At 37.1% G+C, this 17,765-nt stretch overlaps 1 protein-coding gene across 2 annotated transcripts in view; it reads left to right on the top strand.

Moving 5' to 3' along the window:
- The window catches only part of CERT1 (ceramide transporter 1), a 159,072-nt gene that overhangs the window by 125,579 nt on the left and 15,728 nt on the right, over positions 1-17,765 (top strand). The window contains exons 10-12 of one of the 2 annotated variants that reach the window (XM_036763324.1): positions 2,182-2,277; positions 2,864-2,941; positions 11,328-11,423. In XM_036763324.1, the coding sequence (XP_036619219.1) occupies positions 2,182-2,277; positions 2,864-2,941; positions 11,328-11,423 (270 nt within the window). The remainder of the gene's footprint in view (positions 1-2,181; positions 2,278-2,863; positions 2,942-11,327; positions 11,424-17,765) is intronic. The other variant, XM_036763328.1, reaches the window with a different exon arrangement.

Consider the following 17,765-nt stretch of genomic DNA (forward strand, 5'->3'; position numbering starts at 1 on the left):
ATGTGTCTTTTGCTTAATAATAATCTGATAGAAAAATGGCTCTCAATTTAAGATAACCATAACTCCTCTTTTACCCTCCAAAAAAATGTGAAACTGGTAGGTCCTTGATAGCTAAAGTCAGTCTATTTCTTTTCTACTGTATTACTAAAGTCTTTCTGCTTTTATGTGCAATATCTTATCCCTGTCACTCTTTTCCATTCTCTTCAGCTTTTCCTTACTTTTACTCTCTCCATTAGTTCTAACCATTGCAATAGTCTCCTAATTGATCTGCCTGCCATTCATTCTCTCTCTTTTCTAATTTATCCTTTGCACAAATTGTTATTCCTAAAGCATAGATGTTGTCACCATGTCACTTCTCTCTCCATGTCCTCTCTCATTCAAAGACCTTCACAGTCCAGCTCCATATAATGGAGAGATTAGATCTCACTCCTCATCATACTCTGTACTTGAGCCAAATCAGATAGGTGCTCTTCCCTGTATATGGCATTCCATCTCTTACCTCAAAACCTTTTCATAGACCTTAACGTTGACCTGGAACGTTTTCCTTCCTCATTTCTACATCTTGGAAACCTGGTTCCCTTCAAGGCTTAGCTCAAATGCCAAACCCTTTAAGAGTCCTTTTTAGAATTCTTCAGATACTGTACCCGGACCATTCCATGACCTCCATCACTGTGGATTTTGTATATATCCTATATTTACTTTTTTTTCCAGTTTAATATTTAATGTCCGCAAGGCTACATATTAACATATGTTGCTAAATTAGTAAAAGAAGTGTGTATGGTACTTTCCCTCAGAAAGCATAGTCATTTATTTTCTTATGTATGACCTTAGGCAAGTTATTCTGAGTCTCAGTTTCCTTAGATGTAGAATGGAGAGGATAATACTAAACTATTTTGTAGGATCTTGTTTGATTTAGAGCTAGAATTGTCTAAACCAGCCCCCTCATCATAGTACATGAACTATATATACTTATCTGTGACCATGTCATCTCCCTCACTAGATTATAAGCTCCTTACAAGGCAGAAACTACTCTCTTGTTGTAGCTGTGTTCCCGGTGTCTAGCGCGCTGCCTGCCACATAGTAGGACATTAACAGATGATTGTTGATTTTTACTTTTTACATCAATACATTAATTTTATTTCTATCAGTGGAACCTGAAATATAACATTTCTTTTAACCATGGCTGATTTCATGCTTCCTTAATCCAGTGGTAGTGCCACTGGTCCTCATTTCACCACTAGAAGGCATCTGTATGCCACTTTGAGATACACTTTCATGTATGTATTTTAACTGCTTGAGTAGTTAAAAGCATAAGATATCTGACAAGTAAATATTTGTTGATATTTTAGTTAATGTGTGTAGATCTAAACTAGCCCTGATCTGTAAAAGTAAGGAACATAATTTGTACTACCACCAAGTGTTTTTATATTTAAGTAGTCCTTTTGCCTAAAAGGTTGATATCACTATACTCTTTGATATCCTTGTAATTTAAAACTGGCCTATATTTCTCCTCCATATATTTTAGATTGAGATGGTTGCATGGGGTGACCAGCCAGGGGTCACACAGTTGTCTGTGGCAGAGGCAGGACTTAAAACCCCTGGTCTTCCTTACTACTAGGCCAGCTCTCTGTCCACCACGTGATGCTGCCTCTTTTGTACTAATGAGGTAACTGAGGCACAGAAAAGTAAAGTGACTTTCTGTGCCTTGGCCAAGTAGCAGACTAAGAACTCTCCCCTAGATCTTTCATCTCTTCAGTCCAGTGTTCTTTTCATTATACATTTTATCACCATAAAAGAAAAGCTTAGGGTTCCAAAGCAATTAATATTCCCTCGTATTTGACTATCACATCATCTCTGATAGCACAGGCAGTGCAAGCATTATTATGAGAAAACTAAGCCTCAGAAGGGTTACATAGAAGATGCTGAGCAGAAAATTAAAGTAATCCAAAGAAAATGACTAAATTGGCGGCTATATGGGTTGGTGTGAGTCAATGGCTGAATGAACTGGTATGAAATGTTAGAATTTGGCAAAATAAAGCAGGAACACTGCTAATTTTTCCTATATTTTATGTATTTATAAATACTGAGTGTTTAGTAATTATAGATTGGATCTATTCTTGAGCTGTAAAATTTTTTAAAATATTCTCATCTTTCTCTCCTTCCCCCCCCGCAACCCCCCAGTCACAGAGTGAAAAGAGCAGATTACACTGGCCTACCTCCCTACCACCATCTAGTGATGTTTATTCTTCTGTGGGTACTCATAGATTTGCCCAACAGGTAAGACAAGCTAACTTTAGAATTTACAGAAGGCTATATCATGTAATTTTGTCATTGTTTATAGAAATAGCTTTTGAAAATTGTATGGATTTTATATTTTGATTTGCAAATCTTCCTAAGTAAGCAAAGTCAATTTATCACCTACTTTTTCATTTCAAAAATTACTTAAGAAAATCATTTGCATTTGTTGTACTCTATATCTTTGCCATTTTCCTCTCTCTATTCTTTCCCTGTACCAAAAAAACCAAAAAACATTTTTAACACATTTTTCTTTTTTTTTTTTTCAAATTAAAAAAAAGAGGTTGGCTAAATTAATCAGAAATATAAAACAGGCAAACTTTATCAGTACTCATCATCATCAGGGTTAAGTGACATTTTTCTGTGTACTGGAAAAGCTACATTCTTTTTAAAACAATATTGGAGCAAAATACATAATAGGTGCATGAAGTCAGCACTTTTTGCTGTGCTTATTTCATATGGTGCTTTGTTTTTCCTTTTCTTTATCTTGTGTTTGGAAGTTGGTACTGAATGCTCTATTGTGCCTTTGTTCTGATTACTTGGTTTTTTCTTTGTCTGTCTCTGGTAGCCCTATAGTCGCTCTTCCTCCATGTCTTCCATTGATCTAGTCAGTGCCTCTGATGATGTTCACAGATTCAGCGCACAGGTACTGTACAAATGCATGGAGTGAACTTGAGTTATGTGCTATGTTTCATCCTACTTTCCTAGTTCCTGGAATTCTTTGGGTTAGGTCACTTGGTTTTTTGGTTCTAAATCAATAACAAGAAGCAATAAAAAAGCCTTCTTTGTCTACTAAACAGTTGTTCTTCCATGCATGCTTGTACTCTTTTGACCTTCTGGAGTGTACATGAGCAAGGAGTTTGAATGTTTTTCTTTTGATATGTTATGTAGGAGCTATACCTTCAGACAGGATACCACATTTCTAATGGAGGAAGTATTACACAGAACTAAATGATAGAGATTTGGTAAAAGAGTCCACAGTAGTACAGTTGAATTGTAGCTACTACAATAACTTCAAAACTATATTTTGAAGAAGGAAGTGAGTTTTTTACTATCTCTGGTGCTTCACTTCTCACTCATGGTCCTTCTAGCATTGTACAACTCTTATGACAGCTTAGGTTTTATGTATACTGGTTATTTTTTTATATACCAAATAAATTGACATTCTAATATATGTAATCATGGGATTATAGAGTTAGAGTTCAAAGGAACCTTGGATATTATCTAGTCCAACCCTTTCATTTTATAGGTAAACAAACTGAGACTCCTCATATATGTATAGATTTTTTTCAATGTGCTTGAAAATAATGACTTTTGAAGTCGGAAATGTAAGAAGAGCTAGTAGTTTAAATATGCATAATTAAAGTATAATTGCTTTAAAACTACATTGACATACATGTATGGCCATTATTTTGATGATATTCACCTCTTGCCATTTAATTTTTTTGTCTTTATTCAAGTGTTCATATATCGTAACCATTTTTAAAAAGGCTTCATTCCATACTGTGAATCAATTTCTACTTAGTAATAATGCTATAGTTTAAAGGGACAGAGACCACAATTAGCTGCTGGGATTTGAGTATGTTGTCATGCCACTAAAATATTGCCAGTTTTCGTCAAATATGGACAAATGTGGTCAAAATAAATTTTCTAACAAATTACATTTCTTTTGTATATGTACTCACTGACAGATTTAGAAACAACTGCTTTTCCTTCCCCCTTTTTGGGGGCAACAGGATAAAGTGGGAGGAATGAAGAAAACTTAAAGAAAAAGAACATTGAAAAGCTCAACTATGATGTTTTTTTATTTCATTTCCAAATTCTCCCCTTACCAGAGTGTTGCCCTTTAACAAGGAGTAAAAAAGGGAGAAAAGAAGTTTAGAAAAAGTAACCCAACACACCAGCCAAGTTTAACAGTTCATTGTTCTGGGGTAACTAGGTGGTGCAGTAGAGCACCGGCCCTGGCATCAGGAGGACCTGAGTTCAAATCTGGCCTCCGACACTTGACACACTTACTAGGAGTATGACCTTGGGCAAGTCATTTAACCCCAATTGCCCTGCCTTCCTCCCTCCAAAAAAAAAAAAAAGGAAAAATAAACCCAGTTCATTGTTCCTTATTCAGTCCCTTCTCTCAGACACTCATCTCTGCAAACACAAGAAGAAGGTACATTTTCTCTCTCTCTTTTCCCCCCCAAAATTGTTGCTATCTTCTGTTTTTGAGGTCAGTTAGCAAGAATTTGGTAAGTTGAGGTGCTCTTTTTTGTTTGAATTGAAAATTAAATTGAACTTAAATAGTAGAAAAATTATAATAATTGGTAATTTATTAGCAGTCATATACAACAGCATTAATGAACTTTTGTTAATTACCTGAGATTGATTGGAAGATGGATAGCTGTTGAAAAGGTCCAAAGCATAGGATATATGGTGAGCAATGAACAATCAAAGAGGCTGGAAAAAAGTGGCAAAATAGCATACCCACGGTATGTTTCACCTAATGGGCAACACCAAGTGATTCTGGTGAATTAGCTACTGTTACTATTATGGTTTCAATACCTAAATACGTCCTTTAGCCACCATAGACCACATCTCTATTCCTGGCCAGTTGTCTTATAAAATACTAGGCCTAACAAGGCAACAAGCATATGTTAAGCACTCATTTATAGCATCATATGTTACTGCATAAATATTAAATTTACAAAGTATATAGATATCTTCCATTAGCATTACCTCCCCAAAGTTATTTCAGTGGCCCATAGAAAGAAATGTTCATGCAGTATTAATTAAAGCAACCAAACATTTTGTTAACAAAAGACCTGAAAACTGCCACAAAATTCTACTACTCATAGAGTAGGGATGTTCAATGGTCCATTGAATAAGTTGAGAACCAAATCAAGAAGGCTGTTTTTGGGGATATTTCATCTCTGTTTGGTGCAGAATCAAGTTAAGTTCAAAATAAAGAAATAAAAATGAGCACTACATCTCTAACCTGCTCCTACTGCAAATAATTAGTTTCTTGAGTTGTTTTTCATCAGTGTTATCAATAAGCTCTTCTGAAGTTGAGGTGAAACCACAAAATTACTAGCACTCAGGTCCTGGACAGTAGTCAGTTAAATTTCCTAGTATTCAAGAAAATTTTAGGTGTTAAAAAAAAAAACACTTTTGGCATAGTATGAAATAGATTTTCCATTTAGTTATAATTTCACACTTAAGTCAGATTTATGTCAGTTTTTCCTATGTGGAATTGGAGCAGGAAGAGAAATTTAAAACTGGTAGCTTTTTTTAAAAAAAATCTTAAAGTTTTTTTTCCTTTAGCATATTAACATATTAGTCCCACAAAACTTTTCAGTGTTTGCCAGGATAGATTTTGTTCTTAAACACAAAAACAGATGAACTTGTTCTGTGTAGCTCATATAGAAAAGCATAAATAAATCTAATCATAAATCACCCACATTCCTACCTATTCTGGTATTTTGAATTTGTTTCTCTGTCTACTATATTTTCCGGGTATACATATAAAAAAAAGTAAATTAGTAGATTTTCCTTACATCCTTAACAAGGATGGCAGGAGGAAGGCAGTGACAAAGCTAGAACTCAAGAAGTGTTATTCTTAGTATTCTAAGCCTGCCTTATGTTAATTTAAAAAAAAAAACAGCTAAAAATCCTTACTGTTCCCTATTTCTCTTGAATGTATCACCATTCTTCCAGGCACTTGGATTTGAAACCTAGGAGTCATCCTCAATTCTTACTTGTCCTCTCTCCCCGCCGCTCACCAGTGGCCAATCAATTGAACATTTCTTACAACTGTCCCTTTCTCTCTTCTCATATGGCTACCATTCTTAATAATGCTCAGCTGAATTACTGTAATGGTCTCCTAATTTGGCTCCTGAATCCAACACCTCTTGTTTCCATCTTGTGCAAAGCTGTCCAGATGATTTACTGAAAGCACAAATCTGTCATTTTGTTTTTCACAAAACTTTGATGGCTGCCCATTGATTCTAGGATAAAATATCCCTCTGGTATTGAAGGTCCTTTAGCATCTGGTTCCAGGCTGATTACATATTACTCCCTGTCTACACCTTCTTTCCAAACACACTGACCTATTTGCTGTTTTGTATGGATGTTTTGCGTCTCTAACTTCCTTGTCTTTATATACACTGGCTCTCTATGCCTGTTGTGTTCTCCCTCCCTTACCTCTGCCTTTTGAAACCCCTCATTCTCCTCTCCCACCCATATACTTGAACTCACAGTAGAAGATAAACTCCTTTACCACAAGCACTGTTTTATTTGGTCTTTGTAGCCTCAGCACTTAGTATCTGACATGTATGTAGTAGGAACTGAATAAATGTTTGTTAAATTGAATTATATGCAATGAATTTTTCACCTAGGTGCTGCTATAGCAGTTGGTAACTTTTAAAAACTCTTTGATATTCCTAAAAGAACAAGTTCTATTTTGTCTTTAACCTAACTAAGGCTTCCAAAGAAGTCAGGGATGTCAGGATGAGAAAAGAGTAATTTCATTTATAAAAAGTAAGTACCTTCTGGTTTGCAAAAATTGGATACTGGCTTGTATGAGATTACTCTGTTTTAGCTTCATTGATGATTTTTTTTAATATCACTAGCATGTCCTGATAGACCCTTCCCTACTAAGAAGAAGGATTTGTTTTGTCATCTGTTCCTTAGATGCACCGTTGCTCATTGCCTTTAATCTGAGTTTAGTTTACATGTCTTCCAGTGTCTATATATATTACTCTTTTTCTTATGGCATAGTAATTATATTTCTTATGCTTATTTTTTTTATATCCCTGATGTGGATAAACTGATTACCTACCATATTACCATGTTTGGAACCAAATATAAGTCACTCAATTAGTGGGAATATTATATAGTATACACTAATAATTAGATTTCCTTGAAAAGAAGACATGTTGCGTGCGTATTGAAAAATAAGAAATTACTAGCTGTGCTGAGATTTAAAGTATGGTCAATTTGGGGACCAGTATCAGATTGATCTTATTATAATTATTAACTGTATATAAATGACATGTTGTACTTACATGAAAGGTATACGAGAGGCAGCATTGTGTAGGGGCTAGCAGGCTGCCTCAGATCCAGGAAGACCTAGGTTCAAGTTCTGTCTCTGAAGCATACTGGTTCTGTGACCACCCAGTACAAGACATTGAGCCCTCCAGTGCTCTAAGCAACTATCTAAGACAGGCGTGGGGAACCTGAAGCCTCAAGGCCTTATGTGGTCCTCTAGGTCCTCAAGTACAGCCCTTTGACTGAATCCAAATTTCACAGAACAAATCCCTTTAACAGGGACTCCCAGGACAGAGTCTTAGGGGACACTTACAGCTCATTGGCATAACCTGGATGAAGAACCAACAAAGGAGAATGAAAAGGAGCAGTCATATAGGTAGGAGGAGAACCAGGAGATAGCAGGGCAGTGACCTGGGAGGTAGGGGTGGGGGTGGGGCAGGGAGGGCTGAGTTTGGAGAGGGTCAGGTGCAGCACGATGGAAAATAACAGCATAGATGAGGATGCAGAGTCCCAGGATCGTAGCACCCAATGCAAATAATAATGAACATTTCTTTATTAAGCTCATACTATTTGCCAAGTGCTATACTAAGCACTGAAGGAAAGCCAGTCAGAGCTGAAAACTTAACTGTAATGTCAATTGCACTAAAGAATTAGGAAAATCACGTTTTTGGCTTAGATTTCTGAGCTTAATAGCTTTAAAAGCATTTACCTTAATTGGAACCTTTGGTAAAAGATTGTATTTTGCATTTCAAAAGTAAGTTTGATTTTCATAAGCCTTACACTTCATTCATACCATGGAGTTCAGATCTACACTTTGTTATTAATAGCCTTTATCAAAGCCAAAAGTCAGTCAGCAAATATTAAGCACTTATTGTATGCTAGACATTTGTTAGGCATTTGGGATGTAAATAAAAAAATGAAACAGTCCCAGCCTTCAGAGAGCTTATGTTTTATCAGAAGAAATAATATGTACATATATAAATATATTCAGAACATATAAAAATAAATGCAATAGAATTTCAGTCATCTAGCTTTGTGTGTGTGTAGATGCTTTGTGTAACCGTGATGCTCAAGCTGAATGTTGAAGAAAGTCAGAGATTCTAAGAGGGAGAGATAAGGAAGGAATCCATGCCTGGTGTGAGGGATGGTCAATGGAAAAGTACAGAAACAGATGTGAGAAATAGCAGCAATAAGGCCAGGTTGGCTAGACTGTAGAGTGCAAGGAGAATAATTATGAAACTAGAAAAGTAGATTGGGAGTGGGAGAGTGAGGTGGTGGAAGGCCTTAAATGTTTATATTTGGGCCTAGAGACAAGAGAAAGTCACTAGAGCACATCAAGTAGGGGAATGATGGGGTACGTGCTTGAGGAAAATCACTTGGACTTGAGGGAGAGAAATAAATTAGGAAGCTGTTGGAATAATCTGAACAAGAAATGATGAGGATTGAGGTGTGGTGTCCAGGTGGAGGTACTAAGAGGGAACAAAATGTAAGAGATGCTGTGGAATCTTACCCCACAGGACAAAAGGAAGAAGGAGATTAAAAAAGGGGGCGGGGACAATAGAAAGGAGGGCAGGTGGGGGAGAAGGTAATCAAAAGCAAACACTTTCAAAAAGGGACAGGGTCAAGGGAGAAAATTGAATAAAGGGGGATAGGTTAGGAAGGAGCAAAATATAGTTAGTCTTTTACAACATGAGTATTGTGGAAGGGTTTTGCATAATGATACGCATGTGGCCTATGTTGAATTGCTTACTTTCTTAGGGAGGGTGGGTGGGAAGGGAAGAGGGGAGAGAATTTGAAACTCAAAGTTTTAAAAACATATGTTCCAAAAAGAGGTTTTTTTGCATGCAACTGGGAAATAAGATATACAGGCAATGGGGCATAGAAATCTATCTTGCCCTACAAGAAAGAAAGGGAAAAGGGGATGGAGGGGAGTGGGGTGTCAGAAGGGAGGGCTGACTGGGGAACGGGGCAATCAGAATATATGCCATCTTGGATTGGCGGGAGGGTAGAAATGGGGAGAAAATTTGTAATTCAAACTCTTGTGGAAATCAGTGCTGAAAACGAAAAATATTAAATAAATAATAATTTAAAAAAAGAGAGAGATGCTGTGGAGGTAGAATCCATAAGAATTGGCAACTAATTAGATGGGTAGTGTGAAGAAGAGTGAGGAGTTGATAATAACACCAAAGTTGCAGACTTAAGAGAATAGAAGTATAGTAGTACCCTCAAAAAGTGCCCACAAATTCAGAAGAAGGATGGTTAGGCGGGGGGAGCCCACAAGTTGTTTTAGATATGTTGAGCTTGCGATGTGTCCAAAAGGAAGTTGGTGAAGAGGCCTTGAAGATCAAGAGAGAAACTGGGGCTGGATATATGGTTTTAGGAATCATCTGTATAGAGAAGATAATGTCACCAAAAAAGGAAATATAGACAGAGGAGTGTCCAGAACTTGGAGGCACAATATGGATGACGGTACAGAAAAAGTGGCTGAGGAGGGATCAGACAGGAAACCCAAGAGGAGTAGCCCAGAAAAGAGAATTTTTGTGTGGAGAGCATAGTCCAGTGTCAGGGGCTACAGAGAAGTCAAGAAGAATAAGGATTGAGACAGTGCCATCCTATTTGGCAATTAGGAGATCATTAGTAACTTTAGAGAGAGCGATGTCAGTTGTTTTTGAGGCCAGAAGCAGTATTGTCAAGGATTAAGAAAGAAGAGAGGAAGTGGAGGTGATAACTATAGAAGGCTTTTTTTAAAAAGTAATTTGGCTGTGAAAGGGAAGAGAGAGGACTCTAGCTTGAGAGGATATTGGGGTCTTGTGAAGCATTTTTAAGGATGAGGGGAGATGGGCATGTTTGTAGGTAGCAAGAGAGGAACCAATAGATGGGAAAGACAGGATGAGAAAGTGGATATGATTGAGGGGAGGGGAGATCTGCTAGAGAAGATGGAGGTGTGGTGATCAAGGAGTCATGTAGAAGGATTAGCCTTGGCAAGGATTAAGAACTACCTCATAATCAGAAACTAGAGTGAAGGAAAAGAAATAGAGGATTGATATCAAGGGCTTTACAGTTGAATGTGAAGGAAAAATGAATTGACAGTGAATGATTTCTTCTCAGAAGAGATAAAGTGAGGCATACCTTCCGAGAGTGAAAAGTTGTCTTTCTGATTGCAAACATGTCTAGGATCACCTTTGGCGCAAATCTGAAACAGGGTCGGTGAACACTGCTTGCTATCTTGACTGCCGCAGTTAGACAGAAATGAAGCTTTTGTGCAGATTATGAAACAGCTTAACTGATTTTTGGCTTCAAGTGAATAAGAGTAGCCAACTTTTGATCAAGACAAAGGTGTTTAAACTTCACGAAGAGAAATTTTTATAATGAAGAATAAGCTAACAGTATTGTTAGAGAAATAAGGAATATTTCATTATCTCTTTTGAAAATCTTTAACCAGTATAATCCTCTCTCTAGGATATCTTGTCTGTAGTTCTGCCCTAAAATGGGGCCATTGGACTCGATCCATGTAATTAGAGGTAGGAGAGAACACTAACAACTGTGGACATCAGGGAGGGCTTTACAGAGAAAGGGTCGCTTCCACGGGGCCTTGAAGGAAGCTCAGGATTCTACTCTTTAGATTCCATATTCATTTTCCTTAAGAACGTGTCTGAACAAAAGCATTTATCAGGGAAGAATAGATACAATGTGGATTTTATTTTTCCAAGAAAGTATTGTTTCAGAATGCATAGTACACATTGAGAAATATGAGATTTTTCCTGGCTGGAATATTTTTCCTTATTTGCATCCTTTCATTCTCCTCCTTGACCCCCAATTCTTTCATTAACCTGAAAAATCTGGAATGTGAGCTAACTCTACAGCATTGTATACAACTACTAACTGTAATGCCTGGAGCTCAGCTTCCCAAGAGCACCATTTCTAGGATTTAGTAAATTAAGTGAGACTATAAATGGAATCTGGATTCTCACATTACTTCTGTTCTTCATTTAAAGGTTGAAGAGATGGTGAAGAACCACATGACTTACTCATTACAGGATGTAGGTGGAGATGCCAATTGGCAATTGGTGGTGGAAGAAGGAGAGATGAAGGTAACACCCATAAAATAATTTATAAATCAATGTAAGAATTTATGAATTGTTTATAATTTTACTAAAATACAGGACAAGAGCACACATTAGGGCATAATGTTTAGACATTGAGTAGGAAGTGCAAAAATACTTTTTCCTAGCCTTGGTGTCATGTATCCTATGGGGAACTGCAGGTTTTTTTAGAGTCTTTGATTTTGGTAATATTATTTATATACTTTACTCAGATAATAAACTGTCCATATCCATGAGCCAAAGTTATGAAGATTTGGAAAAAATATAAATTTGGGTTTTAAACAAACCAGATAGCAGGTAGCAGTATACTCTGATTGAATCTCACAATTTACACATACAACATTCTTTTTCTTATTTTTTTTTTAAACTGATTCCATTGTGTATTGCCCTCATCATTCTCTGCATAGTTATTTCCTTGCCTCTTGTGGCTATTCATCTCTCTGCAACTAAATTGTAACTAAGAGAACTATTGAGTTTGACAATTAGAAAGCAATTATAGATCTTAGAGCAGTTTAGAGAGACTGATATAGTTATAGCCAAATTTTCCTTGCAAAGATCAATCCCTCTATTTTATCTTATTATACTTGTGTACATGATTCTATTTTCTCCTGTCTCTTCCAGCAGCTTGTCCTTTCAATCATGCCTTCTCTTTCTCTAATCTACAGTCTCTCTGCTGTCTGCTGAATTCTTTCATGCTCCCTACAAACATGACACGGTTTACCCTTGTCCTTAAATCTTTGTTGGGTGCTAAAGCTATTGCCCTGTATCTCACAGCCAGACTCATAGAAAGAGCCATGTGTATTCATTCATCTCTTACTCTCCTACCATCATTTCTCAACCCATGCAACCCAATCTGCTTGATGACCTTAGCACTCAACTGAAATTGCTTTCTTCAAGGCTACCAGTGATCTCTTAATCTACATTCCTTTCCCTAACCTTCAGTGCCTGCTGGCTCTACCCTGGTCTGTTTTCTTCTGTCTCTTTCTACCTTCTCTCTTAGTGATGTCATCACTACCCATTTATTCATTTGTCTTTATGCAGACAACTCCTAGATTTCTATATCCCAAGACTAGTTAGTCCCTCGTCACCAAAGACCTGTTAGATGTAGGATCAGAGATTGAGTGTTGAATGGAACCTTGAAGACCCCTTTTACAAATGAGAAGCCAGAAAGGTTTAAATGCCCCTCCCACAGCCAGTGTACAGGATTTGAGCCCCACTTCTCTGACTCCAAATTCAGTTCCATTTCCACCCTAATACCTACTTCGCTTTTACTTGAGTGTTCCAAATCATTCAGTCACAAAGCATTCAAAGTCAGCAAGTCCAAGGTAGAATTCACTGTCTTCCAGGACCCAAATTATATCTCTTTCTAATAAATTTATTTCTGCCTCAGCTCTCCCATTAGTCTAATCACCTAGCTTTGCAACTTCAGAATCATCCTTAACTCTTGCCTCTCCCTCATGCTCCATACTGAATTCATTGTCGAATCCTGCCAGTTATGCTTTGCAACATGCTCCAGTCTGTTCCCTTCCCTCTACTCACAAAGCCACCATCTTAGTTCAGTCCATCCTGCCTCTGGCCTAAACTGTTGCAACAACCTCCTAACTTCTGCTGACTTCTGTTCTCATCTCCAATCTGTCCTGCACACAGTCTCCAAAATACTCTTCCTAAAACACAAATCTGTTCTTGTCATTCACCTTGCTTCAATGACTCCATCTTGTGCCCTGCATTAGGACCTTTGTGTAAATGGGCTTCATTCCACCACCACCCCTCCCAAATACATAGAATGCAGTCTCTCCTTACTTCAACCTGTTACAATACCTGTTTTCCTTCAAGGCTGAGCTGATGTGCCAGGCAACCTTTCCTGATCCCTCTTTTGTGTCAGTGCCTTTCCCTCTCACGTTATCATGTACATGCTTAACTGATCACATTGTATCCTACAGTGGGGAAGGGGAAGGGAAGAAGCATTTATAAAGTACCTACTATGGGGTAGGCACTGTGTTAAGTGCTATACAGTTATTATCTCATTTGATCCTGAGAGGTTGGTACTGTTTCCACTTCCATTTTACGTAGGAGGAAACTGAGGGAAATAGAGGTAAACTGACTTACCCAGGGTCACACAGCTAGTTAGTATCTGAGGCTGGGTTTCAGCTCAGATCTTTCTGACTCCACTCTATGCACTGTGCTGCCAAACTGCCTCAGATATAAGATCATAGAGGGCATTCATTTATCTTTATATCCCTAGTTATTGACACATAATAGATACTTGATACATATTTATTGGATTAGGTTAGAGTTGAATAAAGTGAACAAATGGAGGCGGTAAGTATAGGCTACTTAATTACAATGATGAAAGGAAGAAAAGTATTCATCAGGGTAGGTGGAAAGGTTTTTTTGCAAGGTAGAAAAGATCATCTTCATAATAAAATTGAGTTAACAATCAGTAAAGACAGAAAGTAAAGCTGACAAGGTCCTATATAATTCCTGATATATACACCAGGTTCTCTACCCAATTGTTAACTGAATGAGGAACATAAGTTGAGAGATTAACCTTGAATAGATTAAATGTTTTCCTCTGAGACAGAAGGGAGGTCTAAGAAGAGGAACAAAGATAGAGGTATTTTGAAGTAGAGAAGATGAAGTAGCATTTAAAGCACTATATAAATTTACATTTATATAGTGCTTTAAAGTCACTTTTCCTTAAAACCACTTTGTGACATATGTAGTATGTGCATTATAACTCTGATTTTATAAATGAGATAATTGAGAAAGTGACCAGCCCAAAATCAAAGATTTTAAGTTAGAAACTCAATCAGGGAGTTTATGCCAATTCCCCCCCCCCAATAAAATAGGAAGTAAAGTAATTTGCTGAGAATAAAGTAGGGGGATATGGGATATTTGGGGCTTGAGTCAAGGTTTGGAACAACTGCTTTGGCAGATGCATCAGAGAATTAACAAGAGATGAATAAAAGGATTTCTGAGCAGCAGTGAAGAGTAGTTTTATTGTTTAGTTCAAGGAAGACAAAGAATACAGTATCACCATTGTGAAATATTTGAGATTCAAATAGAAAGCTATGACAAATGATGTGGCCTTCCCGAACCCAGAATATAGAATTTGTTTCCATTCAGACTGGTTCATTTAGGCTGTTTGCAGTAAGATTAGTCAGATCTTGTTTGGACCTCCCTCTTCATCTTGAGGTCAGAAAAGGCAGACTTCATTTCTCAAAAGAAAAGGTATTTTTCTTTGTCAGTGTTCCTACCTTTGATATGCCTGCCACAAGATAACCAAATCATAGTTGCAATGTGGCATCTTGCTTTTTAAAATTCTAATAAAAATAGTTGCAGTGTATTGCTTTTCTTAGAAAAAAGGAGAGGTAAAAAAGTTAGTTGTTTTGGTATTTAGAGTAATAGTGCTTATATGGTTACCATCATGGTTAGTGCCCCTTCTCTGACATATGAAGGCTCTCCTCTCCCTCTGTAGTCTAGACCAGGAATGATAAATAGGGAACTAACCTCAGAATCAGGAAGACCAAGTCCCTCCAGTTACACATATTAGCTTTGTCACCTCAGGGAAAGTAATTTAACTTCTTCAAGCAACCTATAAATTGCATTTTAGATGCAGATCTGCATTGAAAGAAGGTGCTTCCTTCCTCGAATTTCCCTATACCAGAGATGTCAAACATATCCTGTATGAAGTAGAGAACAGGATTAAAATGTAATTGGGAAATATTTAACAAAATAAATAAGAAAATGATACAACATAGATAATGTTAATATGTGGTTTTCTAAGTGAATATGCAGCCATCAGGGATCCTTAAGTGCACTTTATCAGCCCATATTTCTATTTGAGTTTGACATCACTGACCTATACCAATGAAATCACAGGGGCAGTTTGTTTGTTTGTTTGTTTGTTTGTTTTTCATTTAAAGCAGACTTAAGATCTGAGCACATCCAACTGAGGAAAAATTCTACAAAATACATTACTAATAAAATATATCTTTGGGGATCTAAGTAAATCAAGATGAATGAATTGAGACCAAATGATAACTAAGTTGAGCAAAACATTTTTGTTTTGTTTTTTCCGTGCTGATTTAAAATTGTCTTTTGGCAGCTTAATTTTTCTTCACTTTATTCTGGAAATGTTTGAAACTTATTTTTTGCAGAATATTAATGACAGAAAGTTATGATTCATTTATCCTTTATTCTTCCAGAGCATGTGAAAGGTGTTACTTAACAGCATTTGTTAGGTTTTTACTATGTGCAGAGCACTGCTGGGTTCTGGATAAGGTACAAAGCTTAGAAAAGAAAAACTCTGCCCTCAAGGAGCTCATAGCCTATTAAAAGGGTTGAGGGTGTGTGTGTGTGTGTGTGTAACTATAATTATCACTCAGTAAGAAAGAAGTTATATATGCAAATAACTATGATTATAATTTAATAAGAGGGATGATATGTATACAAATTACTTTAGCACAAAATAACCACATAGAAAGTCTATGTAAAGTCTCAGTACAAGAAGCATTATTGAATGGAGGAATTGTGAAAGATTCCATGGAAGAGGTAGCATTTAACCTGAATTTTTTGAATGGTTGACAGAATTTCAGCCAGTGAGGTGGTAGAGAAGAAGGGACTCTAGGCATAGAGAGGGAGAGCATTAGCCCAGTGAATAAAAAGAGACAGGAAAGCATAAGATTGGCACAGAGGATGGCAAGAAGTTCATTTTTACTTGAGGGCTAGACTATGTTGAAGGGAATTGCATAAGGAGATTGTAAAAAAATTGGATGATGCCAGATTATGAAAAAGCTTCAAATTCCAGGCTAAGGTATTTGGAACTCTTTGATGGGCAGACTGCTGAAGAGTTTTAAAAAGAGGAATGGCATGACTATAAGGATAATTCACCTGGCATTGGTATGATGACTTTGATGGGCAAGGAAAGTCTAGAGATGGGAAGACTTAGAGTGGGTAGAGTGGGAATAGAGAAGGAGGAGACAAATGCAAGGGTTTTTTCAAGACAGACCAGATTATTGAGGTAAAAGAAGTGATGAAAAAAAATCAGAAGTTTGCACATGGAAGATTGGTGAATAGTGTGAGCCAGTCAGGTATGCTACCTACTGAACTAGTAAAATTGAGAGAAAAATAGAATAAGCTTGAACTAGTGTATTTTTACCTTCAGTTCTAGAACTCAGAAGCAATGTCAAAGCTAGAGAAAAGTCACAAGATCAGAATGGTGAGGAATATTCCCTTTACTAAGTCATAGAGGACAAGAAGCCAGCAAAGGAAAGAGAGGCATTGCTAGAGAGACACAAAAACTGAGATATCATAGTTTTAGGGAAGCTAAGGGTAGACATATCTGGAAGGAGTTGGTGATCAACATGAGAGTCTCTTAACAGTCCTCTCAAGCCTCCAGTCTCTCCTTACAGTTGCCAAAATAATCTTCCTTGAGACATATGCTGTCAGTTGCAATCATTTTGTCAGTTTGCTTAGCTGCTCTTTTACACAGGAGGGTTCTGTTGGGAAAGAGGGTGGTATTAGAAAGTGACAGTGATTTTTTTTTTTGTAGGTATAAGGCAAACGTTTTTAAACGGGACAGAAATCTGTCTAAGACACAGAGGCTGCTCACATATTATTCTCCTGTCCAAAGAACTTCACTGGCCCCTATTGCCCCTTGGTAAAATACCAGCTCCTCAGCCTGATGCCTAAGACCCACCAAAATCAAACTCTACGTTCGAAGCATTGTTTCACTTCATTCTTTTTCACATTCTTTCTGTATCAGTCAAAATGGCATACCTTCTCCCATTTCCGCTTCCATACGCACTGCCCCCTGTGCCCAATGTTTCCTCCCTCCTTGCCCTTGCCTTTCAGTATCCTCTTCCTTCAAGGCTCAGCTCAAGCACCAGCTCTGCCTTTGAAGCCCTCCTTTAGAAACTCACATAAATTTCATTTTATATTTATCAGTCAGTCAACAAGCTTTGTAAGCAAACTTTCATTTACCTCCTATAGAATGTAAGTGCTTTGAGGGTAGAGACTGAAATTTTTTCTTTGTGTTCCTGGCAGCTAGCATAGTACCTTGCAGTAGGTGCTTAATAAATGTTTATTGAATTGTATTAATATGCAGCGTTCATTTATGACTAACCAACTTGCATTGAAATTAATGAACCATCTTACCTTTCTCAGTTTTTGATTTAGCAGATGATCTTCTCAGTTGTGGTAACTCCACAGAACAAATATGTTGGAATTTTAAGTAATGGCTGCCTAACTTAAATGTCCAAAGATCACTTTACTAATAGTTCTTATGACAAACATTAATAAAATTTTTTTTATTTTGAAACTTCTCAT

The sequence above is a fragment of the Trichosurus vulpecula genome, chromosome 1 (assembly GCF_011100635.1).
Source record: "Trichosurus vulpecula isolate mTriVul1 chromosome 1, mTriVul1.pri, whole genome shotgun sequence".
In the NCBI taxonomy this organism is placed as follows: Eukaryota; Metazoa; Chordata; class Mammalia; order Diprotodontia; family Phalangeridae; genus Trichosurus; species Trichosurus vulpecula.